General features: G+C 44.2%; 1 protein-coding gene across 1 annotated transcript in view; it reads left to right on the top strand.

Annotated features, from left to right (window-relative positions):
• Positions 1-25,396, top strand: part of cdh4 (cadherin 4, type 1, R-cadherin (retinal)) — a gene marked incomplete at its 3' end in the record, with an annotated part of 174,740 nt that extends 149,344 nt beyond the window's left edge. The window contains exons 9-17 of the mRNA XM_079186667.1: positions 6,825-6,962; positions 12,403-12,588; positions 12,893-13,146; positions 17,607-17,758; positions 21,614-21,850; positions 22,650-22,883; positions 23,006-23,145; positions 24,544-24,708; positions 25,190-25,396. Coding sequence (XP_079042793.1) covers positions 6,825-6,962; positions 12,403-12,588; positions 12,893-13,146; positions 17,607-17,758; positions 21,614-21,850; positions 22,650-22,883; positions 23,006-23,145; positions 24,544-24,708; positions 25,190-25,396 — 1,713 coding nt within the window. The remainder of the gene's footprint in view (positions 1-6,824; positions 6,963-12,402; positions 12,589-12,892; positions 13,147-17,606; positions 17,759-21,613; positions 21,851-22,649; positions 22,884-23,005; positions 23,146-24,543; positions 24,709-25,189) is intronic.

Genomic DNA, 25,396 nt, shown 5'->3' with positions numbered 1-25,396 from the left:
ATAAACAGCAGGCTAATATCTCGTGTTTTTTTCTCAGTGCATAGAGCAGGGCGGATATAATGGCAACGCAAATCCAGCACCGCTCTGCTGACAAGGTTGCGGGAGCTTTCTCTTCACTGCCGTCTTTTGTCTCATCCACTGATGATGTGTGCGCGTGTTGCTTTCTGTGGTTGTTCACCAACCCACACACCACCACCACCACAACACACATCTTCCATCTTAATCTGCTAATGAGGAAGGTCACGCTGGGTCGATTTTTGTTTATCCCAAGATGCATCAGGTGACTGTTGGCCGTATAGTGTTTCATAGCAGATTGTTCATCCCGCCGCCTTTCTCTCACACACAGACACGCAAAACCTTCTCTCATCTCTCTCTGTGGTGCAAGATAACAAACCAAAAAATACAATTGGCAAATACAGGAAAACGTTCAAATTCATATGCCGCCATTATGAGAATAATCTCATCCTCGTAATTTAGTTGGCTGATTTTACTACCGACATTAAAGCAGCGTTGAGTGTGTCTCATAATGTTTATATTCTGAGAAGTTCCGCTGGTCCCTCTCGACACTAAAGCCGGCCAGGCAACACTTTTGAAATTAAAATTGGATTTTACCAACAGTTAGAAGGAGCGTGTTTGGAGAATAATTACGGTTAAAATCTCAAGAACAAAAGTAGGTTTCGATAACAGAAGAGTACAATACCGTACATCAATGCTCGTTCTTTATTCAAATGTTTCACGGAGCTGGCATGGCATGATAGCGTCGTACATTTGTGGGACAACATAAATGAGTCAAGTGAGTGCGAGCCAGTTCTGTGTCCCTGTTTCCAGCTTGGCCCTGGCGGCAGCAGTAGCAGCTGATGTGAGCGAGAGAAAGCTCATTAATCTGGACACATCAAGCCAGGCTCGGTCCCACCTGCCTCTGATCCTCCCACTAAAACTGGGACACACCTGGGAGTTCACCCACCTGCTGTCAAGGTCATCATCGCAAACACACAAACGTGCTCAGACACACGGGCACGTGCTGGCATACACTTTACTCCAATGCAGTTCTGTTTGTTGTTTAGATGCGGTGAGTCTCAAACAGAGTGAATGTGAACAACAACACGAACGTGCATACTCGCTGTATGGACACTGGATACCTTTATAAACACCTTTTGCTGCACAAACGTGATGTTCCACATCTTCTCTCCCATCTCTTTCTTTCACACTTTAGCTCATCCTCGTCCGCCATGCTGGTGTCTAATTACAATATCCATGTGCTAATTAAGGGGTGAGGCAGGTTCTCTCGTGTTGAGGAGACCAGGGGGTACATGGAGGTTAGCCTGGTATCACTTTCCTCTGACACCGCTGAATACCAATTATTCTCCATCACTCGCCGCCTGCAAAAACCTCTCTCCTCTCCTGACCTCACATGCTTCCACTGTGTTCCTGCACACAAGCTAACAAGCCGGGCTAAAGCGAATACGTGTGTGTTTGACTCTGTGCATCCTACAATAGGACATGGCCATTCGTATGCGGGTTTATGGTTTGATTTTGTGATGTGCTGCATTTAAAAGGTTTGGGTCAACATTTAAATTGCAATAGATGAAGGTTTAGGTTAGAGTGTGTACAGTTTATAGGGCTGGGACAATATGCGTATCTAACAATTCATTGCTGTCACAATACTCCAGTGTTGATTCGATATGTATCAGGATTTTTATGTATTGCAATTGTACAGGTATTGCGATTCGATATTGCAGTTCATTGTGATTTTTTTTTAAACTTTTAATAACACTAGACCGTGGGAAAAAGTTGAATCAAAACTTCTAGAGACTTTCACTTTGTATGTGGTCAGAGATGTCCTGAATTCAAATGTATCAGTAATTGTAAGGAGTTAAATCTAAGAAAAAAGAAATTTCCGTGACAAATTAAACAATTTGTAATTCTTTTATTTAGTAATTATTTATGTTAATTTAACACGGACACAGGTAGCATGCATTTAACATAAATGTCAGTTCATGGGTACATTGCAGTTGTAGTGCTGGTGGATTTGACCACGTAGATGTGAGTGAAGGCTGGTTTGACCGTAGTCGAGGCATCATATTGGATGTATTAACATTACTGCAAAATGATAACGCTACCTGTCCATGACAAAGTTTGCATGCAGCGTTGCTTTAGCCGCGGCAAACTCTGCTCTTTCTGACAATGTTTGAAACCCAAAGTGTTTCCATACTTTACTGTGTGTGTAGTGTTTACCATATTTGGGATTTAAAATGTTAGGGTACAGGGCATATCCCCGCAGAACTCGGACCGTCCACCGTTTTTTGCTGCCTCGCTTCAGCTTTGTTTTTCTTGAAACGCATATGACATCACGTTTCTCATAGATTACAACTACGAAAGCAGTAACTTCATCCTACCCCTGCATAGACTAAAATAAAGCAATTTAATTTAAATTATACCGATTTAAGGCATTAAAAAAAATGTGAATCTTTTCTTTTTCTTCCACCCCTACAGTTTTTTTGTACAGTATATAGTATGCTGTACCAAAAATAGAGTCGTCTATCAGTCTACCGTGAGAATACATTTTTAATGAAGTTCGAGTCTGGTGCAGCAGGTAGCAGAGCGGGAGATGTCAGGGTGCCACAGCTGGCGTGGATGTTCTCCCTTTGTGCCCTCTCTCCATGGCTGCGATTCTACTGGCAGGCAGAGCTGTTGTCTTTCATTACCCCAGGCTGTCTCAATCTCCCACGAGTCCTGGATTGGAACGGTCTGGCGTGGCGTGGTGGGGCCCGGCGCCAGACCGTCCACCGGACCGATGCCAGCTCTAGGTTGGACTGTCTGGCTGATGATTAGGACATCGCCTGGACTGCCTCAAGGACATGAGTGCCCACAGCCTGGCTCTATTACGATCTGCAGAGCCCCACTGGATACAAGCGGACGTCAAGCATCCTAAATGGGTCTGGGATTTTATTGTCTCAGAGACCCTGAGTTATGTTAACGCCTCGCCTTGCACCAAAGCTCCAGGAGCCAGACAGCAAAGCCATCGGAAGATTGTGAGCAGGTTACTGAATGGAGAATATTGATGCATGCAGCTGGATGTTGACTGCTTGTTGCCCACATTCAATCAAGAAAACATCCACTCAATATCCACCTTATTATGTGCACCGAAGAAGTATTGAATTGGACCTTGTTTTGTCTTTAGAAAACATGAATTGTTGCACTTATGCCCTTCTAGTTGTTTCTCTGCCCTCTCTTGTATTCTATTTTGGTCTGGGTTTAGGTCAACAGCTCTCGGATGAATATTGCCTACCAAAGCAAAATCTTAACAGATATTTGCAAATCCATTCTTTTGTCTGTTCTTTTTTTCCCATGAATAATCCCTCGATGACTTCTCGACACCGGCCTATTCTTTAATTAAAGGGCTTTGTCTCATTTGTTTACAATAGAATTCCCCAATACGTCCACAAATATTTGGACCCCATAAAGGACCCTTTGGGAGGATGATCTGGGAGAAGAAATACTAAATTACCTATGGTCAAATATTTTCCATTGTATCAGCACAAGACATGCCTACAATCCTGCAGTATATATAAAACTAATACCAGGTTATCTCAAATCCATGTGATAAATGTCAGCATTTTCCTTCAAAACTTATACACATATTTACCTTTGTCCATCCTGCAGTACTGGAAAGAAATGTAAACACTATTTCAGATATTGACACACCTGCTTTATTCACGATCTCTCACATTCCGTCTCTTTCTGTATGTCGACAGCATAGCTTTCAGACTGAAATATCTCAACTATACCTCTATATCTAGACCAGACTATCTTAACTATACTGGATGTACTGTCATCAAATGTACAGATATGGTCCCCGCAAGCTGAATGCTCATGACGTTGGTGATACACTGACATTCCCTCCAGCAGTTCAGATTTTGTACTTATGCTATGAAATATCTCTCTATTTAAAGAATTGGCACAACATTTGCTATAAACATGAACGGACCCCAGACATGTTCCTAATTACATTAGTGATGAACATAATACCCTTCATCGAGCACCACCATGAGGTTGACATTTGTAATTTTTAGTGAAATGTCTTAGCAAATATTGGACGGATTACCCTAAATTGTAGAAACGTTGTTGATCCACTCACAGTTCTCTAACAATGGGTCGCTGACACTGTGGGTCACTGAGGTAGAGAACAAGTGTAGTCAGAAGAAGGAAGGGAGCTGGTCTCCACAGTTTTCGCCACCAGCACTGGGCCATTTGAGACAGATTGTAAGTGACAAGCTAATGACTCTGGCCACTCGGAGCCTGGCAGGCCTGAACTCAATCCTCAAACGACACAAGTAAAAGCAAGTCTCTTACTCTCTGAGTGGTCCTTTACGGCACGCCAAGTGGAAACGCACACTCAGCGCAGGTATAATTAATTCACCACTGTATGTGCTTCGGCAGAAAACCACTCCTCTCCATTTTCTTGTTTGACACCACCTTACATGTTCAGACCATTATTTCCCTGACTTTCTTCTTTGTTCTTCTCACTAAAGAACAAGTCCATTTGCTTCCCAGCCCATGAGCAGCCAGGTTTTTCCCACCGGTGTGCTGCCTGGCTTGACTTGTCGGAGGGGAGCTAACAATGATAGCCTTAAGCCATTTTCCTATTTCTTTCTTCAGTCTCCTGGTTGGTGAACAACCTCATTTGTTCTCGGATTGGGTTTTTTTTTATAGTTGGTGAAGCTCTGTGTACAGGTGTTTCTCTGGTCTCTCACGGCTTTCAACTTCCACAGATTAAGTCCGTGAGGCTCAAGGCCTTTGGGGGAGTCTGGGCTGTTGCTGTTGGTCGTGATACAAGGGGCTTTATTTCCTGCCAGCGCTGGACTCTGATCTAACAGAGAGATTTTCTGTTCAGCACTTCTGTAGGACTCATTAGAGAGCCCTTTATTGGCTTGTTCGGGCAGATACTTTTGGACAGCAGAGTGTGCTTGGCTCTGTGTGTGTGTGTGCGCTCGGTGTGCTCGTGCACGTGGTTACACGGTGTAAGAGTGTCCCACCTGTTCCCACTCACTGGAGCGTCAGCGGATGTGTATGTGTGCACTAGAAGGGCCATAAACTCACAACTGCTCTCAGATGAGTGATATAACCCTGCAGGGGAGCACGCATCAGCCACATCTCATACTGTGTGAGAGCTCCACCTGCTGGCTCAGCTCCCGTCACTTTTCCTCACCTGACCAAAGAAGACAAAGGCGTTCATCAAAGCTCGAGCCTATTAGCCTTCTTCAGCCATCTGGTGCTTTCTCTAGATTGATGTATGTGACGGGATCTAAACGAATCTGCAGAGAGTCGCATTCATCGGAGGCTCTATTTACTGATGCGCTCTATGAGGGGAGATGGTATTGATATTTCATTACGAGTCTAATAAAGGGCAGCCAGTATTGAGTTTTTATTAATAGGGCTGGTTTGGTGCAGATTAACATGTCTGCGCCGCTCATAATGACTTGGATAGATGCTAAATGACTCCGGTTGGGTGTTTTTAACTGGCCTCAATGGTTTGACTGATCCAACAATCAACTGCATCCGTCACGACCGAGAAAATAGTGAGAGTGAGAAAGGAGATATGGAGATACGCAGAGACTGGCAGAGAGACAGGCAGATAGAGAACAGACAGGCGGAGAACACTGAGCAACCAAGATGAAATCAAAAAGATAGCAAGAGATCAAAAGAGGTGCAGAATGTGAGTTAACAAAGGGAACAGAATAAACCAGAGGATGAGGGAAAAAGCCACGACTCAAAGAAATAAAAAAGCAAAGCAATAACTCTCCAATCTGTTTCTACCAGACCTCTGTCTTGGTTGGTTCTGGTTCCTCCAGGCAGTCCCTGACATCAGTGCCACTGGCTGTCAAGTCATTAGTAAGTGCGACCCACCGGGTGAATATCTCGAAACTAGCCTAATAACAAACAAACATTAGACCATCGATCCGACGCATTGTGGATGCTCCACAATGCAGCAGGCCCTGTGCGCCCAACACTGGCCTGTCCTTGACGTCTACACCCGCTCCCTCTCTTTGCTCTGACACAATGGAGGTTGTGGATGGATTAATGGGAAGAGAAGAGACCACAAAGCACAGAGGCTTATACTGTCAGGGTGGAAACACTCACACACACACACAGGGTCTTCTTTCCAGTGGTGAGTCTGGGGACAGACTGAACTTTCAGCACCATGGACAGTGCCACGATGTTGGGATGTGGATGCACTGTCTCTCTGCCTCTTTGTTTTGTGGCTGTGTCTAAACTAAGCCTAATGTTTGATGGTGTTTCTTGTAATGGCACAGTAATATAACAGTGTGTGCTGCAGTACACTCTGGAAGCGACTCCCCCTCACTGTAACTGGACTAAATAAGGCCCATTCACCTTCTGGTATTATCTGCAGCACTGTGGTGCATCTTAAAGTGGCAGCGCCTCCATTAAAATGAGTGATGATCCTGGTCTGTTCCCACAGCGGAAAGCCAAGACTTTTAGGCAATAATGGATGAGCCTTTTACCAACACGGTGCTCCCTCCCTGCAACTTTGTGTGTGTTCGTGTGTGTGTGTGTGTGTGTGTGTGTGTGATGTCTATCTGTTATTGAGGAAAATAAGGTTCCTAACAGTCTCCAGTTTTTCTGCTGTTCCAGTGATTGAGTAGAATGAAGGGACGATGTGTATACATGGCTGCTTTTCATTCATGCATTCACGTATTCATTAATTCATATGATATATGTCATTGTCACTTGGCAAAAATATTTATTTGCCGCAGCATTTTAGATATCAATCCTTGGGTTTGTTTTCTGCTTCTTTTTTACAGAAAGTGTCCCAGTATACCATCATTGTCCAGGCCACTGACATGGAGGGCAACTTGAACTTTGGCTTGTCCAACACAGCCACGGCCCTCATCAGCATCACCGACATCAACGACAATCCCCCAGAACTGACAGTCAGAACGGTGAGTCCCAGACTTTTCTTCCTGGTTCCCTCATTTGGTGTCGTAACCATTTTTTTTAACAGCTCCTTAGTCAACATTAGAGAGTGGCTGTATTTTCATCATCTTGTTGTTTGCTATAAATAAATTATTTAAAGACATTTGCGGAGGATATTGCATGGGGGTCAAGGGGTTGGAATGAAATTTTTAGATTGTTCAGCCACCCTCCCCACCCCAATCTTCTTTCGGTTCTGTGCTAGTCGCGTTGTAAACAACGAATGAGATTTGGGGACATTCTACAGCAAGCCTTTTGAATGTTTTTACAGTCCCACATCCACCAGCCATCAGTGACTGGGAGGACGACATATGAAAATGTACTGAAATCACACATGAGGACATTTTAACTACTTTGTGGCGTCGCCGCTATGAGGAACTACAAAAGTACCGAGGCTAATCAGTGCATGCCGGTAAAAGCCGGCATAGTAAAGCACATGTCGGCACATTAGTTCATCTAGAGAAAGAATTAAACCTAATCTGATAGCTATTTAGCTTTCGTCAAATTGGTGATTTTTGGGTTAATATATTATCGTTTTTTATACCCAGTGCGGACCTGTGTCCACCCTTTCTGACGTGAAGAGTAATTACACACATATCGTCAACGTGTGCCTTTTCTACACTGACCGCTGGTCTCTCACAGCCAGCAGCTCTTCACAGCTCTCAAAACGTTGGCGTAAATGTCTAAAAATAGGCATTATTTGGATAAAATGATCACATATTTGGAATCTAGATGGATATTTTCAGCTTTTTTTAAAGCCTGAGATTGCAAAATGAATGGCACTTCTGCTCTAAAACAGAAGTAAGATTATACAATGACGTGATGCAGAAATGCCCTAGTTCAGGCAAAGAATAGGATCAATAAGGAATGTAATGTCAATATGAGGTCAGACTCCACCAAACAGTTTCACCTCAGGGCTTGACCCTGCATCAGTCATTTTAACAATTGCTCATTTAATCTTTACGCTACCCCATTGTGCCATAGAGCCATTATGCTGCATACACATTAGCATATGAGGTTTTATTATTCTTGGGCAGAACAGTGTACACAGGCCTCCGTGCTCCCAGATAATATTCGAAAATATGTTATCAACAACAACCACGCAACAGTAGCTCAACTGCAATGTGTTTTCATAGAGCGTCGAGATGAAGGGAATGCAAATGCAGCATTCAAAGACAAAGATATAGGATAAAGACAGCTATAATAACAATATGAAACAACAGTGACAGATAAAGAAAGGCTGTGCAAGAACATATGGAGGGACAGAAAAAGCCACAGTGAATGAAAGTGAGAAATCAAGATCAGTTTTGGTGATGGGAGTTGCACTCCTCGCTCCTTTCCTCTCTGTGTTCTTCCTGCCAGCGGGGCCTCTGGTGGCCGCGTTTGTCTGCAGGCATCTGGCCCCGGTCCCTGATACCTCCGCATTGGTCTGACAGGAAGCCATGCTGGCCCACTTTTGCACGGCCGTGTGTGCGGTGAGGTAGGGAGTTACTATATGTGAGGTTATTGACGAGTAAGCAGAAGCCCTCTGCCTCATCTATAGCTTGTATTCTCTATTCTCCTGACCGCAACCTGACAAACCTACAGGATTGTATAGCTGCTCCTCGTGCGAGCGCTTGGATTTCTTAGATTCCAGAGAGAAACAGATGCTGTCTGCAGCCGGGCTCAGAGGCAGAGCGAGCAGTGTGTCAGCGTCACACACTGTGATCCCTGTCTCCGCGGCGGGGCCGGCGGTGGCGTGCGTGCCAGTACAGTTCCAGCCGCATGCTCTGATAAGAGCTCCCCAGCTGTCAGGGCTAGAGCTCACCGAACAAGGCTGCCGCTCCGCTCATAGCTGCGACGTCCCCGTCTGCGGTGCTGCCTCCGTTACTGCTCGTCACCAGGGCGGTGCCAGCTAGCCAGAAAATGGTCATGCTGCACTTCAATAGACACTAAAAAACTAAAAAACTAAATTGTACATTGTCCTTGACATATAGAGTACACGGGGATGTATGCTCTGACACGTTTGTCCGCTCTTCAGGGTGTCGTTACTTTCCCCGAAACCCTGCTTAGCAAATGACTGTAGATTTGCCTGAGCTTGTCAAAGGTAATAATTAGAAATTAATAAAAAAAACGTGTTCTCGTTGTATGTCCTTATGACGCAAACAGCCCCACGCTCTGACCTGAACATCCACGGCAAAAGAACATTTTTATATATAATATAAAACCAGATGCCATTTCCGCTGCTTTGTCAATCTCTACTTTTTGTTTTGCTTCCCACACAAACAACTAGACTCGGAGCAGTTCAGTAATTATTTGTGCATGACAGACGCGAGAAGAATTCATCGCTCTCTAAGGGAGGCATGGAGAAAACATAAGCGCGCTAATTAAGTGAAATTGCTTGCGGGGGCGTAACCCGAGCTGATATACAGCATCTAATTTGAAAAAAAACTAAACAAAAAAACAAGAGAAATCTTTTATTCATTTCACCACATGGGCCTGGACGTGCAATGTTAGTGCTATTTGTCATTGTGTGATAAACAAAAAAAAGCCTGGTACTTGGGACAATCTATCTAATCGAGGTATCTAATCAAGTGTATCACACCCCTGCTAAAGTGTACTCCAGTGGTTCTTCAGTCAGTGAACACTGATGCGGAGCAGGAGAGTTGTTTGGAAGACTTGTGGGGTTGAAAGCTTGAACTCCAAGACACACAGGCTTACAGATCTGAAGAGAGTGCTTTTGGTGATTCACCTGTAGAGCTGCAGCTTCTAAATAGCTGAAAGAGTTGGAGTGCCAGAGATTATTCACCACTTTCCCTTGCTTCCCACTCTTTGACTTTGATTTGTGTTAAAAAAAAGAAAAAAGCGCAGTACTGCCAGGAAAAGCAGCTTGATATGTCTGTACAACATGAAAAATGAGACTGTTGGTAGACCCCGGTTGCCAGTAGCTGTATCTTTATTACTCTATAGTGGAGACATAACAGCGTCTTAAGTGGACTGATGGCAGTCTGATATTAGTAGGAGTCTGTTTTGGGACATTTATTGGTACACAATGCTGTCATTACCCTTTGGTGGTGTTCTCAATACCCCATGAAGGAAAAGAAGTCCTCTTTTAGTCTTTTTTGAGCTGTAGCTCTGCTGTCTGAAAGGGGACATTTTCATTTGCTGGGTCCTTTTTTCAGTAAAACGGTAGTGGATTTCCCCTGCCGGGCAGTGCACCTTGATGCAGATTTATATTTCTAAAATGGTTTGGTTTCTGCTACAGCGCTGTAGCCACACTGATTTCCCCTGGCTGTACTACTGTAGTACTCAAACGTCTGAAGGCTCGTCGTGTTAATAGACAGTTTCAAACATGAACAGCAATCATTAGAAATGATCCGGCATAAGTGGCTCTGTTTCTGAAGGGTTCTGTGTAGTGCTGACCTGCATACATTTGTGATCTATTGGCATGTCGGAAGGCTCATAAATGAAGACCCTGGCACAATCTGTCAATGCGGATTCTTTGAATGGTGAAGTTATAAAAGTAATTTTCACCCCCAGGGTCAACATCTGTAGGCCTAAAATGTCCCCATCTCACCCCCCCGCCTAGGTGTTTTTGTCTGCCCAAGTTCTTTAAAGCAAAACTATGCAAAAATTTGAAAACAAAATGAATTATTCCTTTTTACAGATGAAAAGTAGGATTCATAAGCAATAAAAACGCACCTTTGTTCAATTCAACCCACTCTGTGTTTTTGGAGCCACGGTCTCACGTGGTGTGGTATGACCAGTAACTCGTGTGACTCACTCTTCAGTACATGTGCCGCCAAAACCGAACACACTGAGTCTTGAAAGTGACTTTACTGACCAAATGAGTATCTCATTGGTGACTGACAGTACAGTCGTGAGCTCAGCCGTGATACACGATACCTTACTTCCTGGTTGTAAGCTTTTTTTCAAAAGAACATGAAAACCACACACAATCTTCACCTGATGTTGCTGTACGAGCTCACGCTGTTCCTAAGATATAGCAACTCTAATTCAAGTTTAATGATTCTTCTTCATTTGCGTCATTTGAATTTTATATTCAACTGGCGAAATATGGCGGAGGTTTAACGATTACCTCTGAGTGAATCTTATTCGCCCTGCTCCTTTTCCCCCCCTTCTTTTTAACTACCAAATCCTTCAGAAACTGGAAGTCTGTTTTCTCTGGTGGCTTATCAATGAGTCCACATTGCATTTTAGTGAGAGTGGCCATTTTGGAAGCGTCCTCCCCTCCAGTCAGCACCATTGCGTATGCCTCTGAGAGGGCATACTCCATTTGGCCGTCTGACAGCGCAGCCCAACAAGCTTGGAAGGTTCGTGGTGCTGTTTGTTGCTAAAGCCCGGGGTGGAAATGAAATGGAGGAGCCCACGCGCACAAGAGACTGAGAGTGCATATTTAATTTGCTCTGTGCTTATCAGCGTGGTCGTACTGCAGGGGATAGGAGAAGAAGAGACACGCGTGCATGGAGGGGGGGAGGGAGGGAGGGAGGGAGGGAGGAAGGGAAGAAGAGAAAGAGAGGAATGGGGCGGTTTGGACGCTGCTTCAATCCCACGATGATGAAGCCATTAAAGTGAACAGCATCTGGCAGACACACCCCATAAACAAGTTAACGCTTCACAAGAGGAAACGTGGATTATTGCCTGACAATGTGAGCTTTTAGTGTGTTTGTGTGCGTGTGTGTGTGTGTGTGTGTGTGTGTGCCTTGGAGTGCCCATCCCTCTGTAGCTTGGTAAATCCCTATAGAGAAGGACATGCATCCTTTTGCGCAGTGAATTCTTCTTCAGGCTCTGCAGCTGTAACCAAGTTTTCTTTCAGAGTTAGTTCAGAGGGGAGTTGTTTCAGATTGCAATATAATGAAGATCATTAGCCAAAGATTATTGCTACCACTGCCTTAATTATAGTACTTATCTAATTGCTTATTAAGACCTAGATTTGGTGAAAGCACAGAATCTAAATTAAATGGGTAAACACCTAATTGAACAAATCCATTAGTTTAAATAAGAGTTTCATATGAGCAGGCATGGCGTGGAATAGGGGACAGCATTAAGATAATGGGAGATATGATTTCCTATTATCCACATTTTAAACAAATACGAATCCTTCTGTCTGCTGTCTTTCTCTCCTATCTTTTTAATTTCTGCCCCATTTGTTTCGCTCTACACTCTCAATGTAATGAGCATTATTGGCATGACCCTAAAAGCAGTTTGTTTTCCTAATAACAGTTATGGAAAATGCTAAAAGATTGATGATGACACAAGCGAATGTTAAGAACCTCAATAAATCAACTCATTAGCCTGCATTAGCCGACTGCTGGAGCAACATCAGCATAATGTTATCTCTCCCATGCTGCCTGCTGTCACCTCCCTTCCCTGCCTCCCCTCCCTCCCTCCCTCCCTCCTGCTCTGTAGTTTTCAGGGGAGGTGCCAGAGAACAAGGTGAATGTGGTGGTGACCAACCTGACGGTGGTGGACAGGGATCAGCCCCACAGCCCCAACTGGAACGCTGTCTACCGCATCGTCAGCGGAGACCCCACCGGACACTTCACCATCCGCACCAACCCCATCACCAACGAGGGCATGCTGACGGTGGTCAAGGTACAAGTGACGCCGCGCGTTCGGCTTCTCCACACACATCCCCGATGTCTGCTATTTAGCTTTGTTCTCCATTATTATTCCACATGACATCTTGCGTTTCCACCTGCTCTGAAGTGCCAGATGTTGAGTACTTTGGTCTCACATTGTTTTCACTGAATTATATGTCATTTCTCAAATTGGAACACAATTAGAAATAATCCCGCAATCAGCCACACTCATTTCCCTCCCATTTTGTTTTCTGCATCTGTCTCTCTCTCTCTCTCTCTCTCTCTCTCTCTCTCCCACCTCCTCTGTTCTTCTCTAGCCGGTGGACTTTGAGATGAATCGTGCCTTCATGCTGACCGTGGTGGTTTCCAACCAGGCCCACCTGGCCAGTGGCATCCAGTCCTCGCTTCAGTCCACAGCGGGAGTAACCATTTCTGTTCAGGATGTGAACGAGCCGCCTGTCTTCCCTGTCAACCCCAAGATGATCCGCTTTGAGGAGGGTGTGCCCGCAGGGACCACTCTTACCGTGTTCGCTGCTCAGGACCCTGACCACTTCATCCACCAGATTGTCAGGTGCTTTAAACCGCAGTGGTGTCATAGACCCGAGACTATTATTGTTATAATAATAATACCATACAGCTATCTTCACTTATCTACATATGTGTGTGTGTGTGTGTGTGTGTGTGTATAATGTCTTCTCCATTTAGATCTACTAAGGCCAATTGAACTGTCTATTGGGACTCCACCAAAGGTGGGGCTGTGGGGACTAATTGTTGTGTTTTTGTTACTCTTGTTAAAAGAAAAAAAATTGGAAAAAAAAGACACAACGCAGTGGCGCAGGGTAGTTACAATGGGCCCCAGTGTACACGATTATGACGGGCCCCAGTGTAGTTATGAAGTTATGAAGCACACACCCACACACCTTCTATATCGGCTCGTCACATGATCAACTAGATTAGATAATATCAACAAACATTACCCAGCAATCATCATTAAATATCTGTATATGACAAAAGTACCAAACTTGGTGAACGAACTTGGTTCATTTTTGAACACGTCTAATTCCCGAGTGGCAATCTGAATCCCCCCCCACGTCACGGCCCCCAGTGCAGCCGCACTGCTTGTCTTCACGCCCCCGGCACGCCGCATTCTGGAAGGTTCACTTAATTGCTGCATGTGACACAACATGACACAACACAAGTACACTTTAGACATCCTGATTAGCATGTTTTGACAGGACCTGCTTAACACGACATATCCAAATTATCTTTAATACATTAATTGATTTTTCGGCCTTTATATAAATGATATCTTATAACACAATATTAAAGGTACACTAATTAGAGTAAGTGTCATAAATAATAAAGCAAACCATAAACAAAATTACCTCCTACACACGAATCAAAAAGACATTAATTTATTAAGGAAATGAGGAGAAAATGTTTATGGAAAATGCAAGAACAGAGTCATCATAGGAATCCACCTCCTTAAATACTGCGTTTTTGCAGTATTAATACAATATAGTATTTGCTAATTGTCATAAAGTCCCAATAGATCCTTTATATTTATGAATGAAATTATTTTGATTTGATTTATGTGTACTTTTTTAAAGTTTTAGTTTCTGTGGGTGACACTTTGTCATGTCAGCAATCACTGCTCATGCCACCTGCTGCATCCTCAACCTGTTTAGTTCAAACAACCATCTGTCATTTCTTTAAAACACGGAGATTCTGGGATACATTTGCAGTTCAGGACTCTCATTACTGTGAGGACTAAAGCTCCTCTGAGCTCCTCTTGACAGTCTGTATAGCGAGGCATTTCCAATATTTCGCCCACACTGTGTACTGTATGTATCTCCTTTTCAATCAGTGTGTCACCAGTGTTTTATCAGCTGTTAGCAGTTTCTCCACCGTTTATCCCTCTTTGGTGACATTCTCAACCGACCCTCCGCCCACAGACCGGGCTCCGGTTACCTCCCCGTTGCCAGGCGACTGGTGTAAAGAGGTCATCCCGTAATGAGTTGGACACTGTCTGTCTGCCCTCCTTAGATCCCTATCTTCTCTTCCTCCTCATTGAACCCATCCTTCATCCATACTGGGGTGGCACACCGCAGGCATGGTGCCATCCAGTCATCGACCCTGTGTCACAGAAACTCCCACATGCCCACTAAGGTCCAGCGGCACCGTTCCACTCCGCAGCCAGCTCCAACGTGAAAGATTGATTTATCTTAATGTCAGTGAGACGGCCTCTTCCACTGAGGAACCCAGTGGAAATGTTACTGAATTGATATTGAGGGAGGGAGTGGGAGATGTACTCATATATATATACACACTGCACAGAGGAGTGAGCAATATCCACTCTTCAGGTTTCTTCTCCAAAAAAGACATGTCATGCAAACTAAGTGGGCTCAGCTCCTCTGCTCTTTGAGAGAAGCAACTCCTCTTTTACTCTCTTTTTTCCCCCTCCCTCCCTCCCTCCCTCCCTCCCCATCCCGCTGACCCTGTCACTTTCTTCTCTGTCAGTCTGTGTGTCTGTTATTGATGGGAGCTCAGAGCTGCTGTCTTCTCCAAAGCAGCTTGCCAGCAGACGCTCAGCTCATGCTCAGACAGCCTCATCTCTGCCGCTGCTGCTGCTGCTGTATTCCCTTTAGGTGACCTCGCTTGAACCCTCACTGAAGTTCACAACAAAACAAAAAAGACACAGAAATGCAGAGCCGTAGACTCACAACATGCACACGAGCTCCCACAGAGGATGAGTGAAAGGTCTGTGCGTGAGCAGTGGCTGGGAGAGGAGCCAGCTCATGTTTCTGAATTCTCTTGCTTTTTCCTCTCTCTGGTGGAAAAGAGAGATGATGTGAGGGCGAGCCTTTTTGCCAACTGATTTTGCTGTTAGATGTGATTTAAGTGGCAGCATGAGCCAATTAATGTGTGTTGGTGTGTGTGTGTGTGTGTGTGTATGTGTTTTTCTTTATTTGTTGTTAATATGAGAATATTAGCCCTGCTGAGTGAGGACATGTTGGTTAGTCCTCACTTCTAAAGGGTCTTAGTTTAAAGCGTGTGTTTAGGATTAAAGGGGTACTGTGAGAATTCAGCAACGCACTTCCATGAAGACTCAAGAGAGACAAATTAGAAAAGGAAAGGTCAAAATCAAATCAGCATGGGTCGAGACATCCTGACATTTACACAATGTCTACACAGCCCGCAGAGCAGAAGCAGCAGATTAGCAGAGCAGCAGCACCAGCTTCAGTCCTCAGGCTGTGTCCTCAAGTGATGCGTTCACGCGCAGTATTGAGTGTATACTGTACGTCACTTGCGTTTTGGCAGCGCTCTGAGCCTTCTCAAACATTTAGTCTCAAGTGCGGGTCCAGCTTCAATAAAGATGGATTCTACAATTCCAACAATGCAACTCAACAGTGTCTTTCATTGGACCCTCCAACCTCCAAAATGACCAATTATTTCAAACCCTTCACCGCAACTGTGTAATGCAAGACCTGTCATCAGTGGAGTGCCCTTTAAGGTTGGAATTAGTGGTGAGTTTACAGGTTCTCTCTACGAGAGTCAGAGCAAATCTATGATTGAGAGATTGCCTCTACACGGCTCTCAACATGGCGACGCCAATGCAAACAAAAACAGTGCTGACAGAGCTACTGTGCTACGCTTTTGTGACATCGGCGTGGGTCAGAACGGCGTTATTAGCCGTAAAACTACCGTATGAGTGTAGTGCGAAAGCGGCGGCCATGAGCTCACCAGAGGGGCGCAACAGAGACACGTGCGCTAAAATGCCCGAATATTTTTTCAGAGGAAAGAAATAAATCATTTTTATTAGTAATTCCCCTAAAATTAGGAAAAGTCATGAACTATCACAGCTGATTTAACTGTAATGTAGGGTATGTTTTTGAGCTGTCAATGTGGGCCAGGAGTCTCCAGGGCCCCAAACAGAACATTAAGGGTTAAGGGTTAAGACAATTTGCTCTGCCATCTGCACATGGAGACAGCAGGAGGTGACATCTTGTTGGCACAGGAAGGAGATGAGAGTGCCAGGCATGACACGCAAGCGCCAGTCTAACCTGCAGGGTAACAACAGATCCTGACTAATACTGCATGACAATGTCTTTCTCTAGAAATTAGATTTATTTTCATGTATTTATTCAATCCTCTAAAGAAGAAAAATGTGATAGCTGTCATTATGTCCCTTTATCTGCCTGTTTACTAAGTGTGCACCAGCGTAGAAGTGTGTGTGTGTGTGAAGCTGGCGGTGGTTTTTTCCATGCCTGTGAGGCTCAAACTAACCAGTGTCAGCCTCCAACGCACATTAAATAAGCCCCCTTTCCCCCTGATCACTTTTTCTACCGGCCATGCTTACATTCAGACACACGCCTCTGATCTCTCTCACTTTTCCTCTCTTGTCTGCTCTGATCTTTCACCTCCACCTCCTGTCGTTGTGGTGACACGCTGACAGTCTAACCTTCTCATGAGACTTCTCGCTTGTACGCAATTAAACGTTTCTCATTTGAGACCTGAGAGAGAGAGAAGCGCTTCCTCCGCTCGGCAAGTTTTTAGGACTCGTCATAGTTCTTAATGGGATTCACAGACTTTAATTGCAGCTGTGACGTTCCACTCCGTTGACGTATCGACCGGTGACAGCGATGAGAGTTGCTGTGGCAGCTGTGTGGGTACAAAGAGCGGGGAAGTTGTTAAGACCGCTGCTTGGCTGTTCTGCAACTGGGTTCAGGTTTTCATCGGTCTTCGTGCTAATGAGCTGCTGCTATGATAAGCTCGGTGAACATATGTTCCGCTTTCCATGTCACTGTAATATATCAAAGGTGCTCACCTGGTATTGCTTATTATGGTAATGAACATTCAACCTGGTGATGGGTACTTTGGAATAAAAGATGCAGAGCTGCTGGAATTCAAGTAACAATTGGCTGCAAAAGTCAACATCTGGCATAAGTTTCCATACTATTTGTGCTTGGATTAATGAAGTATCTGGCTTTCTCGCTGTCCCTCTGTCTCTGTGGATTTGTGCGTGCGAAGGTACTCCAAGCTGTCAGATCCAGCTAACTGGCTGAAGATCAACAGGACCAATGGTCAGATCACCACCATGGCCCTGCTGGACCGAGAGTCCATGTACGTCAAAAACAACGTGTACGAGGCCACATTCCTGGCGTTCGACAATGGTAAGTCCGGTAAGTCATGATGACTGTGTGTGTTGTGACTCTAAATAAATATTAAAACAGTAGGACACGATTTTCGATCCACCACTTTGGTCTAGACCACAAAAAATCTCTGCAACTATTCGATGGATGGCCAGGACATTTGGCGTAGCCATTCATGGTCCCCAGAAGATGAATCCCTATGACTCTGGTGATCCCCTGACTTTTCTCTAGCGCCACCATGAGGTTGGCATTTGTTGTTTTGACTGAACAATCCCAAGAAATATTTGGTGGATTGAGTTTTCATCATCAGGTCACAATTGTTCTTTGTCCAATACTTTTATGACCAAATACCTGTATAAGCCCATCAGCCACAGTGCTACTTTGCTAAACATCAGCACGTTGGCATTGAGCATTTTAGTATGCCGATATTAGCATTTAGCTCAAAGCAGCACTACGTCTATGAACAGCCTGCATAGCCGCTAGCACCAATGGAGACTCATAATCTGGTTTGTTTTCTATGTGTTTTTGTTGTGAAAACATTACATCAGCTTCATGTTAATGTTGATAACCATACATCAATCATCATCTGACTGAAAAGGAGGCTGCTTAATATCGTTTTCATCATCCATCATTAGAATGAAAGTACTGTAGCACAGACGGGACGAATGTAGTGGATGTCATTATGGGCTACAACGTAGTTAAGTAACACATTTTCCTGGCATATTTCTCACTGCTCTCGCACTTATCATCCAAACACATTATGAATCATGATGCATTATATTATAAATAGGATCCATAACGTCAGGCAAGGTGCTGTCGTGTGACATAATAGTGTTTGGTAACTTGCTTGGATAAACAGGAACATAACTCTTGTCACTGGCACAGGTCTAACTTATTACATAGGTTAGCGCCTCTAAACTCATTATGGCCAAACTGAGCAAGGCTTCCCGTTGTACTTAATATTAAAATAATTGTATGGACCAGAGCTCCACAAACACCGAGCAAACAGTTGTGGATTTGTGACATGGAACTCCATAAATGGAGGTTGTATTTGTTAAATATGTCACTGCTGACTTCCTGCCAGATACTCTACAGTGTGTGTGAACTGTGAATGTGTGGGCCGTTCTGTTCATATACTGTACTGTATAAAGTAAACGGTGCATAAATATGCACAGACCTTCATTGCCCTGCTTCTGATGGATGAAAAATGAAAACAGGATCTGCCAATGAAGGTCTTGACAATGTATGAAGCTTAACTAAAGCACTACAAATAGAGGCGCTTGCTCTCTGTGTAAGTAGGAGGGACCCAGGTGTTTTTACTCCAGTGAGAAATGAGGGATCGGATGCCCCGAAGCAAACCAACTTAAGCTCAAAGTGTTGACTTCCTATTGATTCTGGAGCCCAGTGTCAACAAGGGGATATATTCCACTTTGATTGAAATTCTCTTTACTTATTCTACTCAAGCGGAGCGAAAGAAGCAACAAAGCACCCGGCCAATCATAACCGACAAGACGGTCGATGGGCCTTGGGGCCTGCCAGGGGCAACGAACCTTTACATAGTTGATGCACCAAGTTACTGTCTGATAGAGGAGAAAAAGTTGAAATATAAAACTGATGAGCTACTGGGGTAAACTATGCTGCATTGCATCAGGAATTTTGTCCTGCTTGCTGACAAGTCTGTGGGCAGTGGGTTGTCAACTGAATATCAAGGCTATAATATATCACTGCAGTCTGTTTGTTCAACGGAGCAGTACACACACACACTTTCTTCATCTGTAGTTGGTAATGTTACGATCACGCAAACGTCCTGCATTCACTTAAGTAAACGTGAAATAGTAGAATCAGCAAACTGTAGTATTCATTTTGCAGAACGACACATTTTAAAGTGGTTTATATTAACTGTATATTATATTATTGGCAAATTATTACTGGTTACTATTATTTGTGATGAATACAACTTTATCGACTTTCAGTGGAAATTCATTGTGAGAATACAAACATTTCGTCATCGTATTACAAGAGTTAATGGTTCTTGGCTAAATGTACTCACACGCGACAAACATTTGTTACTAAAGCTCTTGATTTACATGCGTTTGTCAGATTATTTCACATGTGATTTTGCATCAATTTGCTATATTGTGACATCTATTGTTGCTGGAAAAAAAACACTCTTATCATATCGATTCAAACCATGTGAATGAACCCGACTGATGCTCGGTTATTTCTGTGTTGCCTACTTTAATCTAACAAATCATCATATCATAATAAAGGATATAAACAATAGATCCCTCTAAAATGCAGTAAATTAGAAGAACCTACCTTTTTTTTAATTGAACTACTGCACTTCAGTTAATTCACCCCTGGAGAGGAGAATGATTAGATGATCACATCCACTGATTTTTATTGAGTCATTTTACAGATTTCTCCATAACTCAAGAAAAAACAACCTTAATCGCCTGCTATTTGTTTTACAGCACACTGGAGTCTGTTGATCATTTTAATGCTGCCCATATGTTTGTATCAGTAATTTGAACCACATCCCAGTAGAAGCAAGCACTAAAATGAGAGAGATTATCAATTATGAGTATTTGTTTTGCAGCGTGCCCACACTTCTGCCAGTGCTCGGATCGCTTTAAGCCCCTGAAAACTTCACATCTTAAAGTAATTCCCTATTACATTGAATATTAATGACTAAATAAGAAACTATCAAAGTAAGATTTTGCGAGAAAACATCCTTCTGTGTTATTTATAATGTGGTTTTAGCACTCAATAACGCTGCTAATAAGCTTCATTTGGTGTGTGGTTTGATCAGATTACATTGATCGCAGCCTGGCAACGTAAATAAACAACCCCATAACTCTCACATTTGGATTTAGATGTTGCTAAATCCTGATTGATGCATGGAATTATGTCATCGCATCGCCCTGACTTGGCCTTCTTGTGTTCATGCAGGACGCCACCGCTCAAAGTAACAAGCTGATTGAGAAAATACATTTCCAGGGCCTTTTTAATATTCTATTCAACAAAATCAGTTCGAGGCATTGAGTCAGACTTGCATGTTTAACCTCACTCTAGAGTGCAACCTCATTACAAAATGAGACAGCCCAGCAAGACAACTTCCAGTTCACTTCACTTTTTTGAAAGCAAGCGGTGCACTAAAAAAGAACAATGCGGCGCTTATTCCCAGCACCGTGTTGAACACCACCGAGAGCAACAGAAACAGCGCGGCAGGAAAAACAACATTTCTCAGTCAGTTATGCGCCGTAATTTAAGCACATAGGAGATTTGCTGCAAATGCATAAAACATCAAAAATGTGTCTCACATCCTGATGGTTCTGTTCCGGCCTGGCAGCTGTGAGAAACCCTGAATAAGTTATGATGAGCTTGTGTTGCTGGATGTAGCGAAGGGTTAGCGTCATTACCCAGTGGGCTTTCGCAGAGTGCAGATAACAGTAATCTTTATGTGAGCGTTGTCCCATCCAGAACGAGTCTCGCTTCGGCCTTTTCAGGAAGCAGCCACATCTGAACTAAACTGAAATATTAAAGTGTGCGTCCTTTCATTTGTTCTGGCTGTTTTGTTTGGGTGCTCTGTACAAATGTACTCAGTATTGTCCCTCCACTTTCAGCCCCTCAGTAAACAAAACCTCTCTTCTTCCCAATTGTTCATTTGCCTGCACGCCTCATTTTCTCACTTCCGCGCTCGAATCAGCTAGAAACATGTCTCTCAACTCCCCATTCCTGTTTGTTTTGTTTTTGCTCCATCTTCAAAATCCTTTCCTTTTGCACTCCTCTGCCTCACAGCCGTTCACTCCTCTCTCTCGATCGCCACGTTATTATCTCGCCATCTCCTCCTTTTGATCTCTTTACCTCCTCTCGTTCCCTCAGGCTCGCCTCAAGCCAGCGGGACAGGAACCCTCCAGATCTACCTGATCGACGTGAACGACAACGCGCCGGTGCTGATACCCAGGGAGTCCCAGGTGTGCGAGCACGCGCGCCCCAACTCCAGGGTCAACATCACAGCCGCAGACGCCGACGCCGACCCCAACGTGGGGCCCTTTGTCTTCGAGCTGCCGTCTTTCCCCGCCAGCGTTCGCCGCAACTGGACTATCTCCCGACTCAGCGGTACGTAAATGCTGTACATTGCTTTTACTGCAGCTCCGATTCATATTGCAAATGTTTCACCCGCCCGCGTGTGATGCATAATGTAGGAGGTATGTGGGGAATGATATATTTAGCATCCCCATCTGAATTAAACCATAAACGTAACAGATGGGATGCAAAAGCCCTCTGCAGAATAACTGGTGACATCAATCAGGGGACCAGGGATGGCTGTAAGCTGCGAGAGAAGTCCAAGTTTAACAAAATGTCTCACAAAGCTCACAGTGAGAGACGCGGGTGCCATCCACTGTTGACGTACGATCCATCGTTTGTGACAAATGAGATCCATTCATCTCTCTGTCCCCCGAGCAGCCGATCTGTCACCTAATCCACCCAGATGGATGTATCACAGCAGTTTTCTTGAGGACAAATCTGATCACATACCTGGATTCTTCTCCCACCGAGGCTCTTGTCTTAGCTTGACTGAGTGATAGATGCTGAAGGTCATACATTGTGTTTTCTTTTTATATCTCTAATGCCTCCTCGCATACATACATGTCAGAATGATTGCTGTGCAGTTTGTTTGGTTGCAGCTTTTATTTGGTGTGTCAGTCCCTCGTACCTACGCACATGATGACATGATATCCTGCAGTAAACAAAATGTAATTCCTCCGCAGTACACTGTCTAATCTTATTTTACCCTTCTTCTTTTTCTCCTCCTCCTCCTCCTCCTCCCACTCACTTCCCTCCATCTCCTATTATTGTCCCCACGTTCCACTGTTTTCTCTCCATCACCAACGCTATCTCGCTCCCCACTCTCCAGGCGACTATGCTCAGCTGAGGCTAAGGATCGCTTACCTGGAGGCGAGTGTGTACGAGATCCCCATCATCGTGTCCGATTCGGGGAACCCTCCTCTGTCCAACCGCTCTGTGATTAGAGTCAAAGTTTGTCCCTGCGACGATAACGGGGACTGCAGCGCCACAGGGGCCGTGGCGGCCGCCGGCCTCGGCACCGGGGCCATCATCGCGATACTCATCTGCATCATCATACTGCTCAGTGAGTGTGGAACAAGCAAACCTCTGCACTATTTGGATCGGCGTATCAGTATGTATCGTGTCGTGAAAATGAGAAAAGGTAGTTTGTAAGACTACAACTGCTGCCGTTTCTGTGCTTCACAGGCATGGTTCTGCTGTTTGTGGTGTGGATGAAGCGCAGAGAGAAGGAGCGGCAGGCGAAGCCCCTGCTCATCGACCCCGAGGACGACGTCAGAGACAATATCCTCAAATATGATGAGGAGGGAGGAGGAGAGGAGGATCAGGTATCGTTTGACGATCATAAATATATACATAATGAACTAAAGACATAAAAGGCTGTACGCTTTTTGTTTATAGATGGTATTTACGGACTATTCTGAAAGGTCGGGAATGTATTGATATATTACATTAGACAACTTTATTTATCCCTTTAAGGGAAACTAGTTTGGTCAACCAGAAACAAAAGAGACACAAGTCAAACTAGCTACTGTATATTCCAAGAGGACATCAGCATGGTTCAGGAATCTGTCCAGTCACTCAATAAAAAATCAATCAAATTAATCAACTAATGATTATTTTAAATATAGTCTGCTGATATTTTCTTGATTAATAGTTTTGTGAATGTCAGAAAATAGTGACACTCGTCGCTAATTCCCACAGATCATGGTGATGTATTCAGATTGCTTGTTTAATTTGACAATCCAACCCAAAAATATTCAGTTGACTAGCATATGTGACAAAGAAATGCATCAAATCCTCACACTTGAGAAGCTGGAACAGGCGAACGTTTGGCATCTTTGCTTGAAAAACGAGTAAATCTTGTCAGTTAATTAATTATCAAAATAGTCGTTGCGAGTGTTGCAGCTCCACAATTATTAAAGATAAGCTGACACATCTGAAACAGGACCAATGTTTCAGTTAATGAATATGAGATGAAACGCTCAACTCCTCACCAAAGTTATATTCAAAGAAAGACATAGAAAATTGACAATGAGGATTGAGAAATAATAATATACTTTTTGTTCGACTTCGAAAAAAGTTTTCAGTCTGCAATCTGCCCTGTGCCCTACAAGCAAGTGCTGAGGCTGAATGTGCTGCTTGGCTTGAATGCCAAGTACAGTTGGAAGTGCAACTCTTTCCATGTGAGGAGTCCCTTTTCTGTGTAGATATAGCTCTATAAGTTATAGCCCTACCTCAAACCACAGATTCTATCGCTTCCAGTATATATTTATCATTTTAGACTTCCCTGAACGTCCTTGTTTCTAACAGTAAAACACTAGGAATTGTGGGTAATTCCCTCAAGCAAAGACTGCAGCACTGCAGATTTACAAAAAAGGGCTGAAATCTGTCAGAAAGCCCTGTAGCACAGATGTATCTGCAGGTCAGCCCTGAGCCCTCGCAGACTGAAGAGCAATGATCATTAAAGTCTGTGAGGCTGTGAGGACGGACAGTGGGAGCCGTACCCACTTGGGGCTAGATTCATAACACAGTGCATGTCCAGTACTGTATATAGAGAAAAGGGTTCATGATTTGGGGTTTAATTGCTAAGTGACCCAACTGAATGCTTTAAAAAAAACACATTTTAACAGCAGAGAAAAAATTGTTGAAAAAAGTAGATCATTATGTTAATACGGTTCAAATCTTGATTTTCATTCACCATTCCCTCTATGGCCTTCATCCAGGATTATGACCTGAGCCAGCTGCAGCAGCCCGAGTCTTTAGACCACATCATCAGTAAGCCGGCGGGGGTGCGCAGGGTGGACGAGAGACCTGTGATTGCTGAGTCACAGTACCCCGTCAGACCCAGTCTGCCCCACCCTGGAGATATAGGAGACTTCATCAACGATGTAAGTTCAAGAATGGAAGGAAACTGTCTCGGTGTTGCATAGTTCCCTGAACTGTTTCTGTGTGTAAGCTGGGCAGTATAGCAGTGTCCACAGACCTCATTGATGTGACTCGTACAAAGGTTTATTTTCCAGAAATGTGCTCCCATCAGCAGGGGGACTGTGATAAATATTTGTCCCCCTGTACAGAGCTCAGTGTCAGGCTCTGAAGCAGCATTCAGACCATGATGGCACAGTAAAACCCTAATGGCTGGGTGAGCAAGAAGAGATGCGGTTTATTGCAACTTTTACTGTCTGGCCACCTGAGCCTGTGAAAAATCATCATCTTGGTTTTATTGTTGATGAGCAAAGACTGGCTTAAATCCAGTGTCGCTAAAAGACCATCCTGAGAGTATGTAGGTCTAACCACACCAAACAGGAAGTGTCGTTACTGTAGAGAGGAGGTTGTATATCGTTCATTCTTTATCTGTCTTTATGTCTCCAGGGTCTGAGGGCAGCAGACAACGACCCCACAGCTCCTCCCTACGACTCCCTGCTGGTGTTCGACTACGAGGGCAGCGGTTCAACCGCCGGATCCGTCAGCTCACTGAACTCCACTAGCTCAGGGGACCAGGACTACGACTACCTCAACGACTGGGGCCCTCGCTTCAAGAAGCTGGCCGATCTCTACGGGGGAGGGGACGATGACTGA

The sequence above is a fragment of the Pholis gunnellus genome (genome assembly GCF_910591455.1).
Source record: "Pholis gunnellus genome assembly, chromosome: 3".
Taxonomy (NCBI): Eukaryota; Metazoa; Chordata; class Actinopteri; order Perciformes; family Pholidae; genus Pholis; species Pholis gunnellus.
The sequence above is the reverse complement of the archived record's forward strand: the minus strand, read 5'-3'. Positions and strand labels throughout refer to the sequence as shown.